Here is a 19,183-nt window from a genome sequence, read left to right as displayed (position 1 = left end):
GGTTCAAAAATGTTTTGAGTGCAAGTCTTATCTTATGAAGGAAGTGTACGCTCTAAAGTTCATGCCATAATTAAACTTATTTGGATGTCCCTTTTTTCACCCATTTTAGATGCATGGCCTACCTCTGTATTGCAGTAGTTGATCTTCCTTAAAGGTACAATAGGTAATTTCGGACTTCTCACGGTCAAGAATGGAATAGCAGGAACAAACACCTTCAAACCACAACACTGTTTGTCCCTCCCCCTTCTCTGTAAACGCGCTGACGTTGAAACATCATTGGCTGTCTTGGGAGGTCTTGGAGAACGGCATCGCAAAGTACTCTGATATGTAAAGAAAGTGGCGCAAATATTATTTTTTCGGCACAAGGAAGCACAAATAGCAGTTCAGAGTTACCTGGGGTGGAAAGTGAAGATACCATTCCACAAAAAAAAAAAATATATATATATATATATATATTTTCTTTTCATGTTTCAGTTGGCCTGCATGGGTTGCCGACTTCAGAGGTGTTGGGAAATAGCTTACTAGAAATCGATCACGAAGGGCTCAATTCCGCTGTTGATCTGTGAAACTGTTGAAAGTTTTTGGCACTGAAGAAGTCAACGAGGAGCTTGCACATTCAAGCTTTTTGGTTGGTTTCGACTGCACTTTGGGTTTTCGTACAGTTGAAATGTTCCTCCCCCAGTGGTCTGTGTGTAATCCTAACCCCCCCCCCCCGATCTCCTCAGGCCCCGGAGCATCTCCCCTATCTGCAGTGGCCTCCAGGCCCAGGTCCTGAGCTGTTACCGCAGCAACCCGAACCAGACGCTACACTGCTCCAGCCTGGCGAAAGAGTACCTGCAGTGCATCAACGCTGCCAAGAAGGTGAGCCTCTTACCGCCAGCGTGGACTTATGTTTCAGCATGTTCACATCCGTCACTTCACTGTTACAATAACCGCACAACTTATCAAGTTCCTTTAAAGCAGCGATTTCCAGAACTCTTCAACTCAACTCACAATATGGCACGTGTTGAAATGTACTTTGTCAAAACATCTGTGTGTGCAGTGTAACTAATATTGTGAATGTAACTAGTGGAGTGTTTAATTTTAGTGTTATACTAACGGATGTGTTGTATTATTATTGTCTTACTGAAGCAGCCTGTGACACCGCGTGTTTCAGTGGAGAACCATAAAGAACTCTCCAGAATCCACAGCCGGGCTTGTGCTTACAAATTCCAAAGTAGGCTGGGAATGTTCATATTGTGTGCCAAATCTTTTAAAAGCTAAATAACATGAAATTAGAAATAGAAATAGAAATATGAATTTTGCGGTATGTCGTCTCATCCACGGTCTGTCCGTTGTGCTGTGCTGTGCATGGCAGCCGTGACACAGACCGAGCTGAGGAGATGACTCTGTGTCAGGTGTTCTGCCAGAGCACGATGGAAGAGTGTGAGTTCTCCTCAAATCCGCAGCCCTGCATCCGGGAAAATGAGCACGTACTGAATCAAAACCGTTTTTAATCCACTTTAGAGAACAACCACAGGCTACTAGCACTGAGGGTGCGGAAATGGGCTGGGTAAATCTCAAAATTTACTCGTAAGTCAAGCGTTAGACAGGAATTAACAAGCCGATAAATGTCTAAATGAGGTACAGCTATTTGTCGAGTGCTTGGCGCTGGAGTTTTTGAAGTCACCGACTGCATAATGCATTTGGGGCCAGTTTTAATAGCAGGACTCGGGATACGGTCATTTGCATAGAAAAATCGTGAGCGGTACACAACATTCTGAGATCTATTTCTTTGGCAGAAAATTGCATCTCCTTGTTTATCAAGGCATTCTGCTACAAAGTGCCTTCCTTCTCTCATCCCTCTGTCCATCAAAACCAATAATAACTCATGCTCCGACAACACATTCTCACATCATTACGGCTCGTTACGATAAAGAAAAACAGGCATATAATTCCAGGAGCGATAAAAGAGCACAAACCAATGAGCTTTATTTGATAAATCGGAATTGCGTCTCCACGCGGGGCGGGAAACCACGCGAAGGCTCATTCCATTTTGTTTTGTTTTTTTTGTTTTTTCCCATCTTTTTTTTTGTAAAACGATATGAAAAGGCTCACCCGAGCAGCGCCGGAGATAGCGGGCTTATTAAAAAGCTGTACGCATAAAGACTGCTCATTTTGTTTTGCTTGTCTGTGTTGAAGTGCGGGGTTTATTTAATCCCTTTCATACTGGCTGGAGAGGAGGGAAGCTGATGCTCTTATTAAAAAAGGGGGGACTGTGTGGTGGGCACTGACACTCCTCCTGTCCTTGGAGGGCGCTCTTCTGACCCAAGCAGGCCTGAGGCCTCGCCACCCGTCACAAGGTCCAGGCCACCGTCCTGCGCTGGGCCAGTCAGTGCTACCGTACGAGGACACTGGTGTTAGAAACATCCCCGGAATCCCTGATCGAAGCTACTCTGTGCTACGCTTGTTGCTGCCAAACATGGTGGTTCCAGCATCTGAACATGGTGGTTCCAGCGTCTCAACATGGTGGTTGCAGCATCTCAACATGGTGGTATCAGCGTCTCAACATGGTGGTTGTAGCATCTCAACATGGTGGTTCCAGCGTCTCAACATGGTGGTTGTAGCATCTCAACATGGTGGTATCAGCATCTCAACATGGTGGCTCCAGCGTCTCAACATGGTGGCTCCAGCATCTCAGATACTGCAGTCCTCCTGGGAGGCCTGCCCAGCCTTGTCCCTGGAGATGTTCTGTCATGTAGGTTCTCTCTCCATCCCTAACGAAACTCACCTCATTCAGCAGTTGGAGCTCTTGTTAAGCTGCTAATTACAGTAATAGAATCCTGTGTGTTGAATTCGGGTTGAAATTTGGAAGGCTTTTTCTAGATCTGGTCTGATTATCACAAAAGAAAAGGTGTTCTCATCATAATATATTTATCCTAATTAAATGAAGTTCTTTTAAAAGGTTCAATGCCTCCTGTTTAACACTGTTTCTCTAAGATCATAAGATTCGTTCCCGATTGAAAGTGCTATCCCTGTAAAATTGAGTTTTGCTGACTCACGACACTGACCGTTTTGGAGGCAACAAATGTTTACACTGTGGGTAGTGAGAATAAACGTCAGTTGGTGATGAATAATTAACTACGCTGCATATTAATAAAAGAGTGTGAATTTGTCGATACAGAAATGCTTCTCGCGAGTATTTCTTGCTGGAAGTGAATTTATCACTGCAGTATTTTCAGTAAAACCTTTGCTGCTGCGTCTGCTGCTCCTATGTTCGAGACTAAAGGAGGTCTAGCACGAGGTTCCCTGAAATGAGGTGGTCTGCAGTGCATATGAGTTAATAATAATAATGATGATGAAAGCACAATACATTTCCCTTGTGTAAATGAGGTATATAAAGTGCTGTTTGCATTTCATTGGGTTTTATCGTCTGCTGTAGTTGTGTGTTGTTACGCGATGATGCGGCAGGGCTGCTGCCACACAGAGGGTAGGGTGATGTAACCAAGCGGGACGCATGCTCTGCCCCCCCCCCCCCATGTTGCCACATCTGCTCCCCGCCTCTGCAGCAGCGGGGAGGAGCGCTGGGCCCTCCCTCGCTACCTGCTGCCCCTGCTGCTGTCCTCCTGGCTTATTTTTTTTTGCTCTTGCGTTTTATTTTTTTATTTTTTTTTGCCCCGGCCCCCGGGACCCGTGCCCATGAACCCCGCTCCCTCCCGTCACCCCTCATCACGCTCCCTCCATCCGCCTCTCCCTCCTCCGTGATTAAGGCCTCCTCCGCCGTCCGTCAGGACACACTTTGTCAAATTACCGAGTGCATTAACTTCGATCCGCTCTGCTGCCCACCGCAACAAAAAAAAAACCTTGCCGGTTCCGCGGCTAACAAGCCTGGCAGAGGACCCCGCGCGGATTAATGGAACCACCGGAGGAGAGGCCGGCGTTCTGCTGCTCCCGGACTCCGGCTATCGCCCCCGCATCCCCCCCCGGAGGACGTGGCTTCACTGGAGTATGGCTGCCAGTTCCATTCCGAATGAAGGAACACTCTCACTTTTCATCCTCCTTTTAAAACCAGAACAACAGCACTGCTCTGGAGTAGCAATAGTTGCACAATTTAATCTCCCATTTTGTTCTACCTTTACTGTACCTGTAGCCAGGTTGAAAACAGTACTATAAATGTGATTTGTAAATGTTTGTAACCAAACGCTTTCCCTGGATTTCACTTCAGACGGTCCTAGCTTGCCTTTCTAAATGGTTGGCATTTATATAACGCCTTTATCCAAAGCGCTGTATAATTGATGCTTCTCATTCGCCCATTCATACACACAATCACACACCAACGGCGATTGGCTGCCATGCAAGGCGCCGACCAGCTCGTCAGGAGCATTTGGGGGTTAGGCGTCCTGCTCAGGGACACTTCGACGCAGCCCGGGCGGGGGATCGAACCGGCAACCCTCCGACTGCCAGACGACTGCTCTTACTGCCTGAGCCATGTCGCCTTTCTAGATAGAAATGCGAGCAGTCTTTGTAGCTGGATGAGCTTGGGGGAAAGAGTGAGAAAGAGGTTGGTGAGGAACATGAGGAAAACATGGGAGAGTGTGCAGTGCAGGGAGAGGGGGAAGACCAGAGGAAATAGAGTTGGTAGTGGAAAGTGGAGAGCGAGACGGAGCTACCATGGTCAATCGTCATCACTCAGGGATAACAAATAATGATTGTATTATTCATTAAAGGGCCAGTTCACCCAAAAATGAAGAATGAAGCTATGTTTCAGCTTACCTGGAGTGCTGTGTTCAAAGTGACAAAGATTTACATCTGAAAAACAGCGGTGACTTTCTACATATATAATCGCAGTTATTCATGAACAAGAGTTTTCTGTGCACAGTTCATCAAAAATGACTTTCCACCAAAGTACGCTAACTGTGTATACCCACGCACATTCTCAATCCAAGTGCGTCAGTGTCAAATTTGCTCCAGCATTGTTTTAACAATGCTTCTGTACCATTGGAATACGTTTGAAATGCATTCACTTTTTTGAGAGTCCCCCTTCGAGAGCTGCATTGGATGGGCGTGTTGGGTCACCAAGGCCTTCCCACGGCTGCGATCGGCAGTTTGTTCCAAGACATTTAAACAACTTCAGGAGTTGAAACGACGGACATCGCGACGCCAAACAACAACAGCTGTCAAAAAGAGACAAATCTTTCTGAATGCAACATATAGTTGGATTACACAATTGGGAAGCAAGTACATGTCAAATAAACTGGGTGTTTCAACTGTCTAAACTATCGCAAGATTGGAAACATGCTTCAACCCTCCTTGGAGATCTGGCAACCCAGTCAGAGGAGCGAGGCTGTAGATTAGTTGGCTCCGTCACTGAGTCGGTGCTGCTCATCGATTTGTGTTTGTTGTTTGCCGCAGATGGCAGAAAATGATGTGTTTGCCAGTTGCGTTGCTGTGCTGTGGATGGTATCCCTGCTCGCTCGTCTCATTGCTTGTGTTGAGTGAGTGTGATGGGATGTTGTTAAGTCTTACAAACCCGTAAGGATAAATATGGTTTTAACACAAAGTTCCCTGGAGCAGCTGTGGACATCTGCGATGACACTGTGCAATGAATCGTAAAAACTGCTGCTCCAGAAGGTTCTTCTCGGCCCAGCAGTTGCTCTCATATTTGTTCCTTCTGTTTTGGTCAATGTGAAATAAAAGAATACAAAACGGTTACTGTACTTAAACTGCCCAGACACATCACCAAGTAGACAGTGAGTAGTGTGTGAGTAGTGTGTCAGTGCCGTTGTGTGTGAATAGTGACTCAGTGTCAGTGTGTGTGAGTAGTGTGTCAGTGCCGTTATGTGTGAATAGTGAGTCACTGCCGTTCTGTGTGAGTCATGAGTCAGTGCTGGAGCGTGTGAGTAGTGAGTCAGTGCTGGAATGTGTGAGTCGTGAGTCAGTGCTGAAATGTGTGAGTCGTGAGTCAGTGCTGGAGCGTGTGGGTAGTGTGTCAGTGCTGTAGTGCGTGAGTAGTGAGTCAGTGCTGGAGTGTGTGAGTAGTGAGTCAGTTCTGTAGTGTGTGAGTAGTGAGTCAGTGCCATAGTGTGTGAGTAGTGAGTCAGTGCTGGAGCGTGTGAGTAGTGAGTCAGTGCCGTTCTGTGTGAGTCGTGAGTCAGTGCTGGAGTGTGTCTTCCCTTTGATCCACCTCATCCATATATTCATCTATCCATCCTTCTGTTATCAGGTCTGGGGCGTGTTTGTCCCTTTGAAACCACAGCGTAAAACTGTACCGCAGTAAGCCTGATCCTGAGGAGGTGGAATGGCAGTGATGAATACCAGGAATTTCCTTTTGTATTGTGTTCTGTGATATACTTCAAGCTTTCTGTGTTTGTCTGAGGCCCATCTGTAAACACCCCCCCCCCTCCCCCCTTTAAAGAGCAAATCGATCCCCCAGCAGTCTGTGCTGTGCCAAGCGGATCGTGCTGGAGACGCTTATCTTGCAGCAACAATGGGAACCCAACCTCAAGTCTCACTCTTATTTAAAGATACCGTTGTTAAAATGTTTCCAACTCTATACTTTAAAAACCTGTAAAAACTTTTTTGTGGAAGTGGAGGTATTGAGTGTGCAGTTATGACTCATTTTCCGAAGGGTGGGGGGGTGGCGTACGTACTAAAATGGCGCTGATCATTCCTCCTTTCGAGATTTTTTCTTTGTCCAGGCCGGCCTGCTGACATTTCCGCCGCTATTCAGGGCTCTTTGTGCGGCGGGTGCAGGAGGAGGAGGGGGGGGAAGGGCACACGTGGCCCTGCGGTCGACCGCTGCGTCACACGAGGCTCCAGGCGCTCCTCGTCACGTCTCTGTCGACCCGGCCGCCGCCAGTGCTCATTGTCATGTATATGAGTCTCTCGGCGCGCGCGTGGGGGTTGGGGGAGAATGTCAGTAAATGAACCGGAGATCATCGCCCGCTCTTGTTCTCGCTCCCGCGCCGAGCGGCCGATACCGGGCCGTCGTTCCCTTCCGCCCGCTGCCCTTTCGCCGGCGGACGGGCGATACGGGCGCCTGTCACCGCGCGGCCCTCTCTTAAATACCACCCTGCTCTCGGCCGGGCCCGGGCGGTGACCTCCCGCGGGTTCGGCCGCGCGCCGCGCCCGTCGGGCTGGGCGGCGGTGCCCGGCGGGTGGGGCGAACCCGCGTCTTCCGGAATGTTCTTCGGGCGCCGGCACCTGCGCGGGCCCGCGGCCCCCTGGGAAAATCACACCCTCGCGAGGTGTTGCTGCCGAGCCGTCTGTCTCCACAACAGGCAGTCTCAGAAAACCGCTGGCCCTGTGCGGCAAGCCAAGAGCGACAGACTCAGAGTGCAGCCCGACTGCTGTCTGCTGTTTCTCACTGTCATTCAGTCTGTGGTTAGCAAAGTAGGTTAAACCACTGCTGCCTTTTTAAACCACTGACTGACCTGTGGCTGCTAGCTTACAGTGCAGTAGCTTACCAGCATTTCAGGGCAGTCGGTTTGTCGGTATGTACTGTACGCTTACAAGGCTGAGCAAGGATTTACATACCTGCGTCAGTCTGTGTGTACTGGGGTGGGGGTGGGGATGACCCCCAGAGGATATGTAGCAACCAAAGACATTATTTTCAGGGAACTTTTAATGTACACGAAAACCAATGCTAGCTAAAAAAAATTATCTTCTTCTGCTGTGTTTAAAACACTACTTTTATGACCTGTTTATTTGTGGGTGCCAGGTCTTTATATTTTATAAATGTGTAAGCTTTATACTGTTTAAATATGTCCATGTAATATATATAGTTTGTGCTCTAAGCCCAAACTGTAATCAACAGTGTGAGTTTGCTGAGGCCGCAGAGTGCAGAGCTGCAGTCACCACGGTGATATCGCACAGAGCCGCAGTCACCACGGTGATATCGCACAGAGCCGCAGTCACCACGGTGATATCGCACAGAGCTGCAGTCACCACGGTGATATCGCACAGAGCTGCAGTCACCACGGTGATATCTCACAGAGCCGCAGTCACCACGGTGATATCGCACAGAGCCGCAGTCACCACGGTGATATCGCACAGAGCCGCAGTCACCACGGTGATATCTCACAGAGCCGCAGTCACCACGGTGATATCGCACAGAGCTGCAGTCACCACGGTGATATCGCACAGAGCCGCAGTCACCACGGTGATATCGCACAGAGCCGCAGTCACCACGGTGATATCGCACAGAGCCGCAGTCACCACGGTGATATCGCACAGAGCCGCAGTCACCACGGTGATATCGCACAGAGCCGCAGTCACCACGGTGATATCGCACGGAGCCGCAGTCACCACGGTGATATCGCACTGAGCGACAGCACGGTCATCACTGCCACCACGTGCGTAACGTTGCAATGCCTTTCACCCCCGTTACCAAAATGTGCATTAGTCAGTAACACAGATTCCATGCTCATGTGCACACAAGATGGACAGTTTTAATTCTGAGGGCCAGGTTTGGCTGCGTTTGCAGAGGGCCTGTGGCCTCTTATGTATGGCCTTAATGACATGCAGGTAACAGTCAGGACCGTCTGTGTGACCGCCTCTATGAGCAGACTACCTCAGTGCACTCTTAAGTGTAGGGTGACATTGGCTCAGGCGGTAAGAGCAGTCGTCTGGCAGTCGGAGGGTTGCCGGTTAAATTCCCGCCCTGGGTGTGTCCCTGAGCAAGACACCCAACCCCCAAATGCTCCTGACGGGCTGGTCGGTGCCTTGCATGGCAGCCAATCGCCGTCGGTGTGTGAGTGTGTGTATGAATGGGTGAATGAGAAGCATCAATTGTACAGCGCTTTGGATAAAGGCGCTACATAAATGGCGCCTTTTACCATTTACGTGTCGTTATACAGTGGTCTGCTCATGCAGCAGGGTCAGCATCGCATCCGAATATATGTATACGAGCCCAAACTGTTGTGGTGCACCCTCTGAGGACAGAATGGGTTCTTCTACCAACTCTTCACATTTCGCATATAATGTCCGTAATAGAAAATGTCTGTTAATTGAAAATGCATTTTGGAAAAATTTAAGCCAAATCCTGCGAGTGTGTGGGACGTTCATCCAACGGATACCAGCATTCAGCTAGCAATGTTCTGGAACTTACACTGGTGATGCAACGTTTGTATTTACAGCAGTGGATAATTAACCATGGTAACCCATGCAGACTTTCAGACAGTGTACCTCCTCTGGTTGCACGTGGGATGTGTGTTCTTAAGGCGTCTTTTCTAAACCTTGCGGGATTATCCGTGCCTCAGAGAGGCTGGTGGGCGGTTCTTGGCTGGGCAGGGGATGACTCGGTTGGGCCACCCAGCCTGCGTCCGACGCCCGGTCCCCTCCTGTCCTCTAATGCGTTTAGCCCAGCCCGCGGCGGCAGGGACCAGGAGAATAAACTGGATAAATGCACTGCGACATTTATTGAGTGAGAGGGGAGAGTTGTAAGAAAAGAAAAATGAACTGAGAAACAGGCGACAGGGACCAACACAAAAGCCATCCTTCAACAGGAGTTGATGTCAGTTCTGCAAGTTGGCTCATTTTGTTAGGATGCCGCTCCGGTGTGCGGACAGGCCCCCGTAGCGTGGCTTAAATCCCGGCCGTGCCATTGGCTGCCGCGTCCGTCGGGCCCTATTGGGCCTACTGCATGGCTGCAGGACTGCGGGGGAGATGTACAGACGCAGAGAGGGCGGGGCAGCGATGAGGCGGCCTGCAAATGCAACCGTCTGAATCCGGTTTGGGCTGCCTAAAGATCTGAGTTCGGAAAAATGAGGAGACGCCAAATCTCATTTTTATTGACGTAGAGCACATCGTTGAGAATTTGTCACCGTGTGCTTCACAGTCTACCCGGGCCTAACCCAATCCCCACAAAGACCAAGAGCTGCAGTGATGGGGGGGGGGGGACTTCCTGGATGCCATGCAGGAAGAAACATTGGGGCGAGGGAGCCCATCCTCCACTGGCCGGCTCAGCGGTGTTGGGTTGATCAGGACCGCTCCGTTTTGGTCACGGTGGTCCTGGGGTTGGTTTCCAGGCTGGGTCGAGCTCTCGACAGGCTCAGAGACAGCCCCCCGGTGGGACGGGAAGCAGCGGAGGCAGGTCTGCAAAGTGCACACGGGGATACAGTGGAGATGGCGGAATGTGACCCTGCTGAGAGTTTCCTGTGGCAGCATAACTGCCAGGAAAGCAGGAGAATTTCCTCAAGCGTGAGAAAGGCCTACCCACCTCTCAAGAGCCTGCCTGCGAAAATGGGGTCACAGCTGTTGATGGGTGACAGTAAGTAAAGTTTATTGGCCCATAATGCACTAAGCCTGCACGCTTCTCCAGCTCTGTCGAAATTATTATGGCCTTCCAGCTGATAATAGGCTTCACTTTGAAGGTGCATTTTTAATCTTGTCTTAAATTTTGAGACTGTGTCCAATTCCCTTGCATGCTTTGGAAGGTTATTCCATAGGCGAGGAGCTTTATAAGACAAAGCTCCGCCACCTGTTCGGTTCTTAGAAATTCCGGGGTAATATGCACTTGGGTAATATGTTGATTCTTATTTATTCTAGTCAAAATATGAGCAGCTGCATTCCGAGCAAGCTGCAGGATCTGTAATGAATAATAACTGGCGCAGCCAGATAACGGGGTACTGCGGTAATCTAGCCTTGACATGACTGTCTGCACCAATTACTCCACAGCTTCTAAATAAGCGCCGCCTGATTTTAGCAATATTCCACGAGTGCAAAATGTTCCAGGCGTCAAAAAGCGAGACAAGGTCAATATTAACACCAAGATCTTTCACAGCCATGTTTGGTACAAGCAAATGTTATTTGGAGATGTGTTGAGAGTATGTTGCAGCACAGTGGTTGGGAGAAATATACCGGCAACCGGGATGTCGCAGGTTCAAGTCTCGGGTTGTGCATAGCCTTCCTTCAAATATATTTGACTGAATTATTTAATGAGATATCCTTGTATGGAATGGATATTAAAAAAGTGTGTGACTGTAATTCACCTATCTTGGCGAATTAATGACCTACTTGAGTATGGAATCTGCCTCTGGACTGGTCAGGTGATGTCAAATGAGCGTGAGGTTTAAAAGCGGCCGATCTTCAAGCATGGGAATGTTCCTTTGAAATTGAAATTTCATTTCTGCACAGTGCTGCACTTCCGTCAGCAGCCTGAAAGACAAGCGACTGGCTGGCTGCAGCCACCAGAGAGCTTTCCTCCTCCATCCATGGAGAAAATGGGAATAACAACCCCGCAAGGGGGGAAGGCCGCGGTCGATGAAGGGGCAGCTCGTCGGAGGCTGCTAGTGTCCTCTCGCTCCCAGAATTCCCGCTAGGCTCCGCTTTCAGTCCCCAGCATCCCGTAGTGGATTCCCATGTCAAGGATACCATTGGAGCCGCTCCCTACACCCCAAGAAATGAAAGGGAAAAATCCCGTAGAGGTTTGTAATGTATTCTCTCCTCATACGTGTGTCTTAATCTAGCCGTGAAGGACACGTTCTGGAACTTTCTGCCGCTCTTTGATGGAACCCCCCCCCCCCTCCCCCTTCCTTTGCTTTAGCGGAGATCATGCATCTCTAAGCCCGATATTCCCTTTGATTATTTCACTACGCGCTGAGCAGTATGTGAATAATATAGAAATAAAGAAGATCGTGCTTAAGACATATTGTGGCACTAAATCTTGGCGAGTGACATCATACCGCTAGTTACGACTCCGGGTGCGAAACGCTACGGCTTGAAAGCACATCTCCGCTTTTCTCCCAGGAAAGGCCCTCAACATTGAAATATCAGGCATTTAAGGGGCCGCTGGCAATTTGTGCGGACGGACGGACGGGGGGGGGGGGGGGTTGACTTACTGCGATGGGTACACAGCCCGATCGTAGGGAAATGGACTGTATAATCCTGAGCTGAAGTTTGCAACGACTTATATAATTTGCAGGGAGCGGCAGTCAGCATTCCGCTGATGGCTCGGCCCCGCTATCGTCTCTCGGTGCAATTTCAAGCTTTTCTAACCCAATCCGCCGGTGTTTTATTGGCTCGGGCGCACGTTTGTTTCGGGACAGTTTTATGCGGCGAGTGTCTTTCGGAGCGGGTGTCCTGTTGATGAATCGCAGGGCGTCCGCCGCTTCCCGCGCTGCCGGTAATTAAGTGATAAAAAAGTCCTGCAACAACAGCATCTTTCTTGCCCCATCAATAATTGCTCCCATGATCAAACGCGCACATTTATGTATGTGGGAGGGGCGTATCTAGATCTAGTGTATCTTAGAGCTTTCAGAGATATGAGGTATCTGGAAAAAAAAAGTTGCGCTCTGACGAGACTTGTGAAGTTTTTTTTACCGCTGAGCTGCGGTGTGCGGCGGAGGGGCGGGGTGTGTGTCGGAGGGGCGGGGGTGTGTCAGAGGGGCGGGGGTGTGTGTGTCGGAGGGGCAGGTGTGTGTGTCGGAGGGGTGGGTGTGTGTCGGAGGGGCAGGTGTGTGTGTCGGAGGGGCAGGTGTGTGTCGGAGGGGCGGGGGTGTGTGTGTCGGAGGGGCGGGGTGTGTGTCGGAGGGGCGGGTGTGTGTCGGAGGGGCGGGTGTGTGTCGGAGGGGCGGGTGTGTGTCGGAGGGGCGGGTGTGTGTCGGAGGGGCAGGTGTGTGTGTGTCGGAGGGGCAGGTGTGTGTCGGAGGGGCAGGTGTGTGTCGGAGGGGTGGGGGTGTGTCGGAGGGGCGGGTGTGTGTCACAGGGAGGGGAGGGGCGGGTGTGTGTGTGTCGGAGGGAGGGGAGGGAGGGAGAGGGGTGTGTGTGTCGGAGGGAGGGGAGGGGAGGGGCCGGCCCTCTTCTGGGCTGCCGGTGTGCCGCGGAGCCGGCCTCTCGGCCGCGCATCTGACAGCACATCCAATTATAGATTTTAACTGGACTTCTCATTTGGGTCACAGCGGGCACCCATATCGCCCTCCTTTCCTTTCCCGAGCTGTGGCCGCTCTCCTCCGCTCTCCCTCTCGACCCCCCCTATCTCTCCCCCCTCACAAAAGCCTCCCCCTCTTTTCCGCCCGCGCACTATTTGGTCCCGGAGTGGTATTGAGCCGCGGATCGAGCCGCCGGTGCAATTTGGGCCTGGTCCGCAGCCCCGCCCGGATGTGTGGACTACGGGCCCTGAGTGTCTGCGGGGACGCGGCACAAAGGCTCCTGGAGCCCCGTACGACCGTTACAAGCCCCCCCGGCCCCCCGCAGACAACGCTTTCACAAGCTGCCATTAGCCCGCGAGTTTGGAGATGACAAAGAGTCAGCTCCGTAGGACATTGCGCAAAGAGAGCTTTAAATGGGCCAGAGTTTATCACTTATTTTCTGCCTGGCTTTCCCAGAGAGAGGGGTCCTCGGACAACTGCCGCTGTGCAGCTGGGGTGACATTGGGGTGTGAATTGGGGTTGTTTCCAAAAGCGGTCTGTGCCGCGGGGACCTGCCGGGCATCGTTGGAGCGGGAGCGGAGGGGAGCTGATCATCACAACGATGTTGTGATGGCTCTTTATTCGACGGCATCTGCTCCAGAGTAAATACAAACCCGCTGTGCAGGAAGATGAAGAGTGCTGTTCGCCGGGTCGAATACCGCTCAGCGCCTCTCCTCCCGCTGACCGGGCGCCTGACGGCCGGGGCTGGAGATAGAGATGGAATTGCGCAGCCGGGTTCTGAGCGGGATCCGGGCGGAGCCGAGCGGAGCCCATCCGTCAGCGGGGGGGAGGAATGGCAATCAGAGCCCTCGCCCCGGAGGCCCCCGCGCCGCCCGCTCCGGGAGTATCAGGCGGGCCGGGAGAGGAGCCGGCGGCCTGCGAAACACAATTGCCTGCCAGTCATCAGATAAGATGCATTTCCAATTCGGCCCGGCCGGGGCCAGGGAGTGGGCTGCGATGCATGCTGATCGGAGCCTTTCCCATGATCCTCTGGGTCCCGAACCCCCCCCTCCCCCCGCCTGTCGTACTGAACAGATTGCACCTACGGCTTCAGGGCACCTGGGGCTCCCATCTCCAACACCCATTAACCCGTCACTCCCGCTTCGCTTTTTATGTCATTTGAGTTTGAAATTAAACTTCCGCAACAGGAAAACACACGAGATGTGCGTTGTGAACGTGGGCAAGTCAGCGGGAGCGTATCCTGATTGGACGGTCCTCACAAGGCTGGCTGGCAAACGCTCGCCCGGGCCCGTCCAAGAACTTCGCGCGCTTCGCATTTCCCCGAGAACATACGCTGTTTTCTCAGCAGATCCAGGGCGCCTGACCCTGCTAACACATTCCTCTTCTCCGTGCTGCCCATTCACTCAGCTGGATGTATGCCGAAGCCGTTCAGGCTGTGGACCCTGCTCCGGGCTATAATAGTCCTGTCCCACCTGAGAGCTGAAGCGGAGGTCTCTGAGTTATGAAAGCGGGTTCCTCAGCGATTACACCTCCGCCCCCGGTCCTGTCAGATTGCTCTGGTGCTCGGCGTGCCGCGTCTTTAAGCTACGCCCCGGCGCTCCCCCGGCGGAGACGGAAACGGACCGGCCTTGTTCTGGACCGCCGGGGCCCCAGCCTCGCCAGGCGTCGGAACGCCCCTCCTCTAACGGGAAAGAGCGCGGCTGGGCTGGGCTATTGAATCTCCGTAATGGGAACCGCATGCTTTTTAATAAGCTGAAAGGGACCACGACCAATTTTCGCTCTCCCTTTTAGTGGGCCTGCAAGCCGAACCAGTCGATGGCGATGACAAGGCTTCGACACCTCAAGATAAGTCGGGGGAAAAAATGCCCATGCTTTGAGTATTGACTGTTTTGGACCTTGCTGACGTCATTGGTCCTGAGGTGTTTGTTTGATCTGTTGCGTACACACTACACAGTGCTGGTTTGAGGTGTTGGTGTGATGTATTGTGTACATTCTGTTTTTTGGTGTGGAATCAGGAAAACTGTCTGAAAACAAATCAATGTTTTTCCAGTTCACTCCTTGTATGGGTGTACTGACAGGATGGTGTCATTAGGAATTCCTCCCTGCATTAGCCAGCACTCACCATGGGATACGGCTTTTACAATCCAAGGTTTTTATGATGGGAAATTATAGCACACCCATCAATAGTTTATTTTACATCACTTGAAAAGTAATTCATGCTTTCAAGTAATTCATTTGTAAAATAGCATGAATAGGAGTACGCCATTACAGAGAATAAAATAGTGCCATTTCGTCTGCCAGTGTTGTGATGTGTATATGTTAATACCGTACTCTTTGGATGATGCTGGACCTGTGAAAGGCTGGTTGCTGGTGTAACGGGCACCCTACAGAACAGCGGCGGCCATCTTGAGAGTACACTGCCATACAACTTATTTACCTTTCAATGATTGGTTTAGTCATACTAGCCAGCTAGCTCAGTGCTGCAGGTAGTAACAAACCAGACATATCTAAATACTGTTCACCAAGTAATTCTTCGTCCTTTATATTTGGACTAGCTGAAGACCAGACTTGGCCTTAACAGGTGTGAAGGTTTCACGGGCATTGCCACGGTCGGGTAAATAAGGGACACGGCGCTTCTCCCCGTCGACGTCGCCGGCTTTGACCTCAAACGGCGGAGGGGCCGGAGAGCCTTCCCGCGCGCGCTTTCGCGCATCACTAAACAGCGGCATCTGCATTTCCATCAAGCCCAGGGTCGCATTAAACTTTTATGCGCACACTCCGCGGAGCGTAAGCGGGCCTCTCGGGTCTGCGGTGGCCTGTCCTCACCGTGTCCCTGGCTTGACGGGCGGGGGGAGGCCGTGTGGCTGTTTGACCCTGAGGTTAGCGGCTCTCTCCGGTTCTTCTGGTGTCTCGGCGCGATTTAAACGCCCCTGCCTCTTCTGGTCTCCCTGCAGCACTGCTTGGCTATCATTGCTTTCTGGAAGCTCCTGGAAGCTTTTTTCATGCATACACGTCTTTGTTTTCGCACGTGTTTGTTATTGCGCGTTGTGTGTGTTTTTTTTTGTGTGACCATCTATATTCCGCAGGTCCGTTTTGAACAAATGAAATGAATATGTAACCAAATATAAACTCTGCGAAAGAATATATACTCCTGTGCGTTCGATCTTCTCATATATGCGGCACTGAATCCAGGTCAGCACCATGGCAACACGGTGGTGTAGCGGTTGAAGTAGTCTCCGTGGTTTACAGCCTGTGAAGGATATGGAGACAATAAGATGTTGCCTTCGCGGTGTCTCAATGCTCTGGTGTCTCAATGCTCTGGTGTCTCAATGCTCTGGTGTCTCAATGCACTGGTGTCTCAATGCACTGGTGTCTCAATGCTCTGGTGTCTCAATGCTCTGGTGTCTCAATGCTCTGGTATTGCTCAGGCGTTCTGTGGGCGGCGTGGGGAAGCGGACCCCAGGCCTGGCCCCTGACCGCGGGCCCTGACCGCGGGCCCCTGACCACGGGCCCGATTCTCACACAGATACGATGGACAGCGCCGCATTACAGACGTCAAATTCACAGCCGTGACGAGCGAGCGGCGTAGATTAAAGGCCCTTTCGTGATTTCAAAGAATAATCCCCGCCGTCTTATCGCGCCGGACCGCGACTAAAGTGCGCATTAACCCGCCGACGTCCGCCTTTAATGTATTATTCATCGAAATTCATCGGCCCGTAATTACCTGTCCTCCGCGAGGGTCCACTCCTGGGCCGGTAATGATGTTGTCCTGCGGTATACGGTGATGGAGCGCTTCCCGCGCGCGGGAGAGGGTCGGCCACACCCCTTCCTAATCCGTCATCATCTCCGCCCCGTCGCCGTGACTGTTGGCCAGGTCACCTCTACATGAAAGATTATCTTAATGGATTCTTTTTTTTTTTTTACTCAACTTATCAGCGGAAAAATGAAACGTTTAATGCAGCCAGGGGCGAGAGGCGCCCCGGAACGACTGGTGAAATACATCACTGCGGGTTTTATTGTGCGTTTCGAGATGGTACTGTATCTGTGGGGCAGCCAGACGGATCACAGGGCACCGTGTTGTATTGGAAACAGACAAACAGTGTATTTGTTGTGTCTTGTATTAGATAAAAACTCCTTTTTTAATAAAATTACAGACAGCTCCACGGGTTTGCTAGTCCAAAGTAGAAACCGTACGTTTTTCTCCCGGAAAAGAAAAAGCGAGCGATCGAGTAAGTTTGAACTAAGATATTTATTTTTGCCTGTTTGTTGGTTTTATGACTTCTCTCTATTTTTGCCTAGTCTTTATCTTGAGGTTGCCCTGGGCTTTGCTTCACTGAGTAAGAAAAAGAATGATCACTTCTTCTGCATTATCCGCTGTAACCTACCGATCTGGTTCTGGCCCATTAAACATGAACCGCTTTTAACATAGCGATCTGGTTCTGGCCTGTGCCATATTAACCGCTGTTACCATAGCGATCCACTTCTGGCCCTTTATTGCTGTTACCATAGCGATCCAGTTCAGGCCCGTGCAACATTAACCGCTGTTCCGATAGCGATCCGGTTCTGGCCCATGCCACATTAACCACTGTTACCGTAGCGAACTAGTTCTGGCTGAGCCACATTAACCAGTGTTACCATAGCGAACTAGTTCTGGCTGAGCCACATTAACCAGTGTTACCATAGCGATCCGGTTCTGGCTGAGCCACATTAACCAGTGTTACCATAGCGATCCGGTTCTGGCCAGTGCAACATTGACCAGTGTTACCATAGCGATCCGGTTCTGGCCGCGCCGGCCCGGCTGATTGCGGATGGGCCGGTGCCAGCGCGGTGATGGATTCAGCGTTGCGGAGCAGCAGGCTGCAGTGTGGCGGAGATCCCCTCCGTCTAACGGTGCCTAATGGACTGTGTCCCGGGCCCGTGCCTGTGATCCATACTTCATGTCCCGCTTAAGTAGCTGTCCGCCGCGCCCGCAGAGTTTGCACTTTCTTGTCTTCTCGGGTTACATCCATCTCTCATCACCATAATATATACCGCGCCGCTCGCTCCTAATTCGCCATTGATCCGCCGCGCGGGGTAATCGTGTTTAACAGCCGGCCCTCTCACCCGTGTCGGGCGCAGGAAGCACGGCCTGCCCCGCCCGTGACGCAAGCGGCCTCCGAGCCGAAGATGGTAGTGCCGCGTTACGGCTCACCAATCACAGACACTTTTATGGTGTCTTGTTTTCCAGTACAGCCAATAGGCAGTGAGTGTGCTATGACACTGATGAAGAGCTTGTGTGTGCTTGTGGCTGCAGGTTCATTTCCCCCTGTAGATTGGTGCCAGTCGGGTGCAGCGGCTACATGTGAACACGGTGGCATAGCCACACCGCCGCCTTGTCGCTGCACCAGCGCTTTCCACCGAATCGGGAGTCGAGAGAGCACTCCAGTTACCGTTCTGAGGCGTTATCGTTTCACAAGTGAGACCGAGAGAGAAGCTTACCATCTCCAGAGTGTCCAGACTCTCTTCCCGAGGACGTGGGTCTACGGCGTCTGCGTGTCCTGATTGGAGGTCAGCCTCCCTCCATTTTGTGTCACTCATGCAATTATTTGTGTGAGATGGGGCATGAAGGACCCCCGTCTCCCGGCGATGCTGTGACTAACCTCCTCACCCCCGCCTCTGATCCTCCTTTAATTCAGCTGCCTTTTATTCTCTGGCTGTGAAGCATCCTGCTGTGTGCGTCAGCTTGTAGATCAGTTACCATGGTAGCTTTTCACGAGGTGAGAACATCACTATATTCCCCCAAGGTTCACATTCCATTACTATCCGCATTTTTTAATTATTTACCTGAATATATATTTTTGAAATGGCATTGAACAGCTAATGAAGAAAGTATTTATTTTGGCAGGCTGGCATTTGGTCGGGCTGAATGTGTGCGAGAGAGCGGTGTGTGAGCGCTGTGTGTGAAGTGTGTTTTTGCTAGGTGTTATTGTTGTGTGTGTTTCTTTGTCTTCACATTTGCCTGTCTGTGTACAGTAAACGTGGGTTAATGTGTGTGTGCACTTGTTTGTATGTGTGCATGTATGTGAGTGTGCATGTATGTGCATGTGCATCAGTGTGTATGTGTGTGTGAGATGTGTATGTGTGGCTGTGTGTGTGTTTGTGTGAGTGTGACTGAAAGTGTACATATGCCCAGCACAGATAATAAACACGTATCTGTGTGTACGAGACCTGTCAGCTCAGCTCTCAGTTCTGGGTGAAGGCAGAGCTCTTGGACGTTTGCTGCTGGCCTTGATAAAATATTAATCTCATTTATAGATAGAAGCCTGTATCAAGCCTGTGTTTGTTTACTCCAACAC

General features: G+C 51.1%; 1 protein-coding gene across 3 annotated transcripts in view; it reads left to right on the top strand.

Annotated features, from left to right (window-relative positions):
• LOC133110717 (MICOS complex subunit mic25a-like) overlaps positions 1-19,183 on the top strand; it is an 88,732-nt gene that overhangs the window by 58,648 nt on the left and 10,901 nt on the right. For all 3 annotated transcript variants that reach the window (XM_061220983.1, XM_061220982.1, XM_061220984.1), the window contains one exon: positions 726-861. In XM_061220983.1, the coding sequence (XP_061076967.1) occupies positions 726-861 (136 nt within the window). The remainder of the gene's footprint in view (positions 1-725; positions 862-19,183) is intronic.

Source organism: Conger conger, chromosome 14, assembly GCF_963514075.1.
Source record: "Conger conger chromosome 14, fConCon1.1, whole genome shotgun sequence".
NCBI lineage: Eukaryota > Metazoa > Chordata > Actinopteri > Anguilliformes > Congridae > Conger > Conger conger.
The sequence above is the reverse complement of the archived record's forward strand: the minus strand, read 5'-3'. Positions and strand labels throughout refer to the sequence as shown.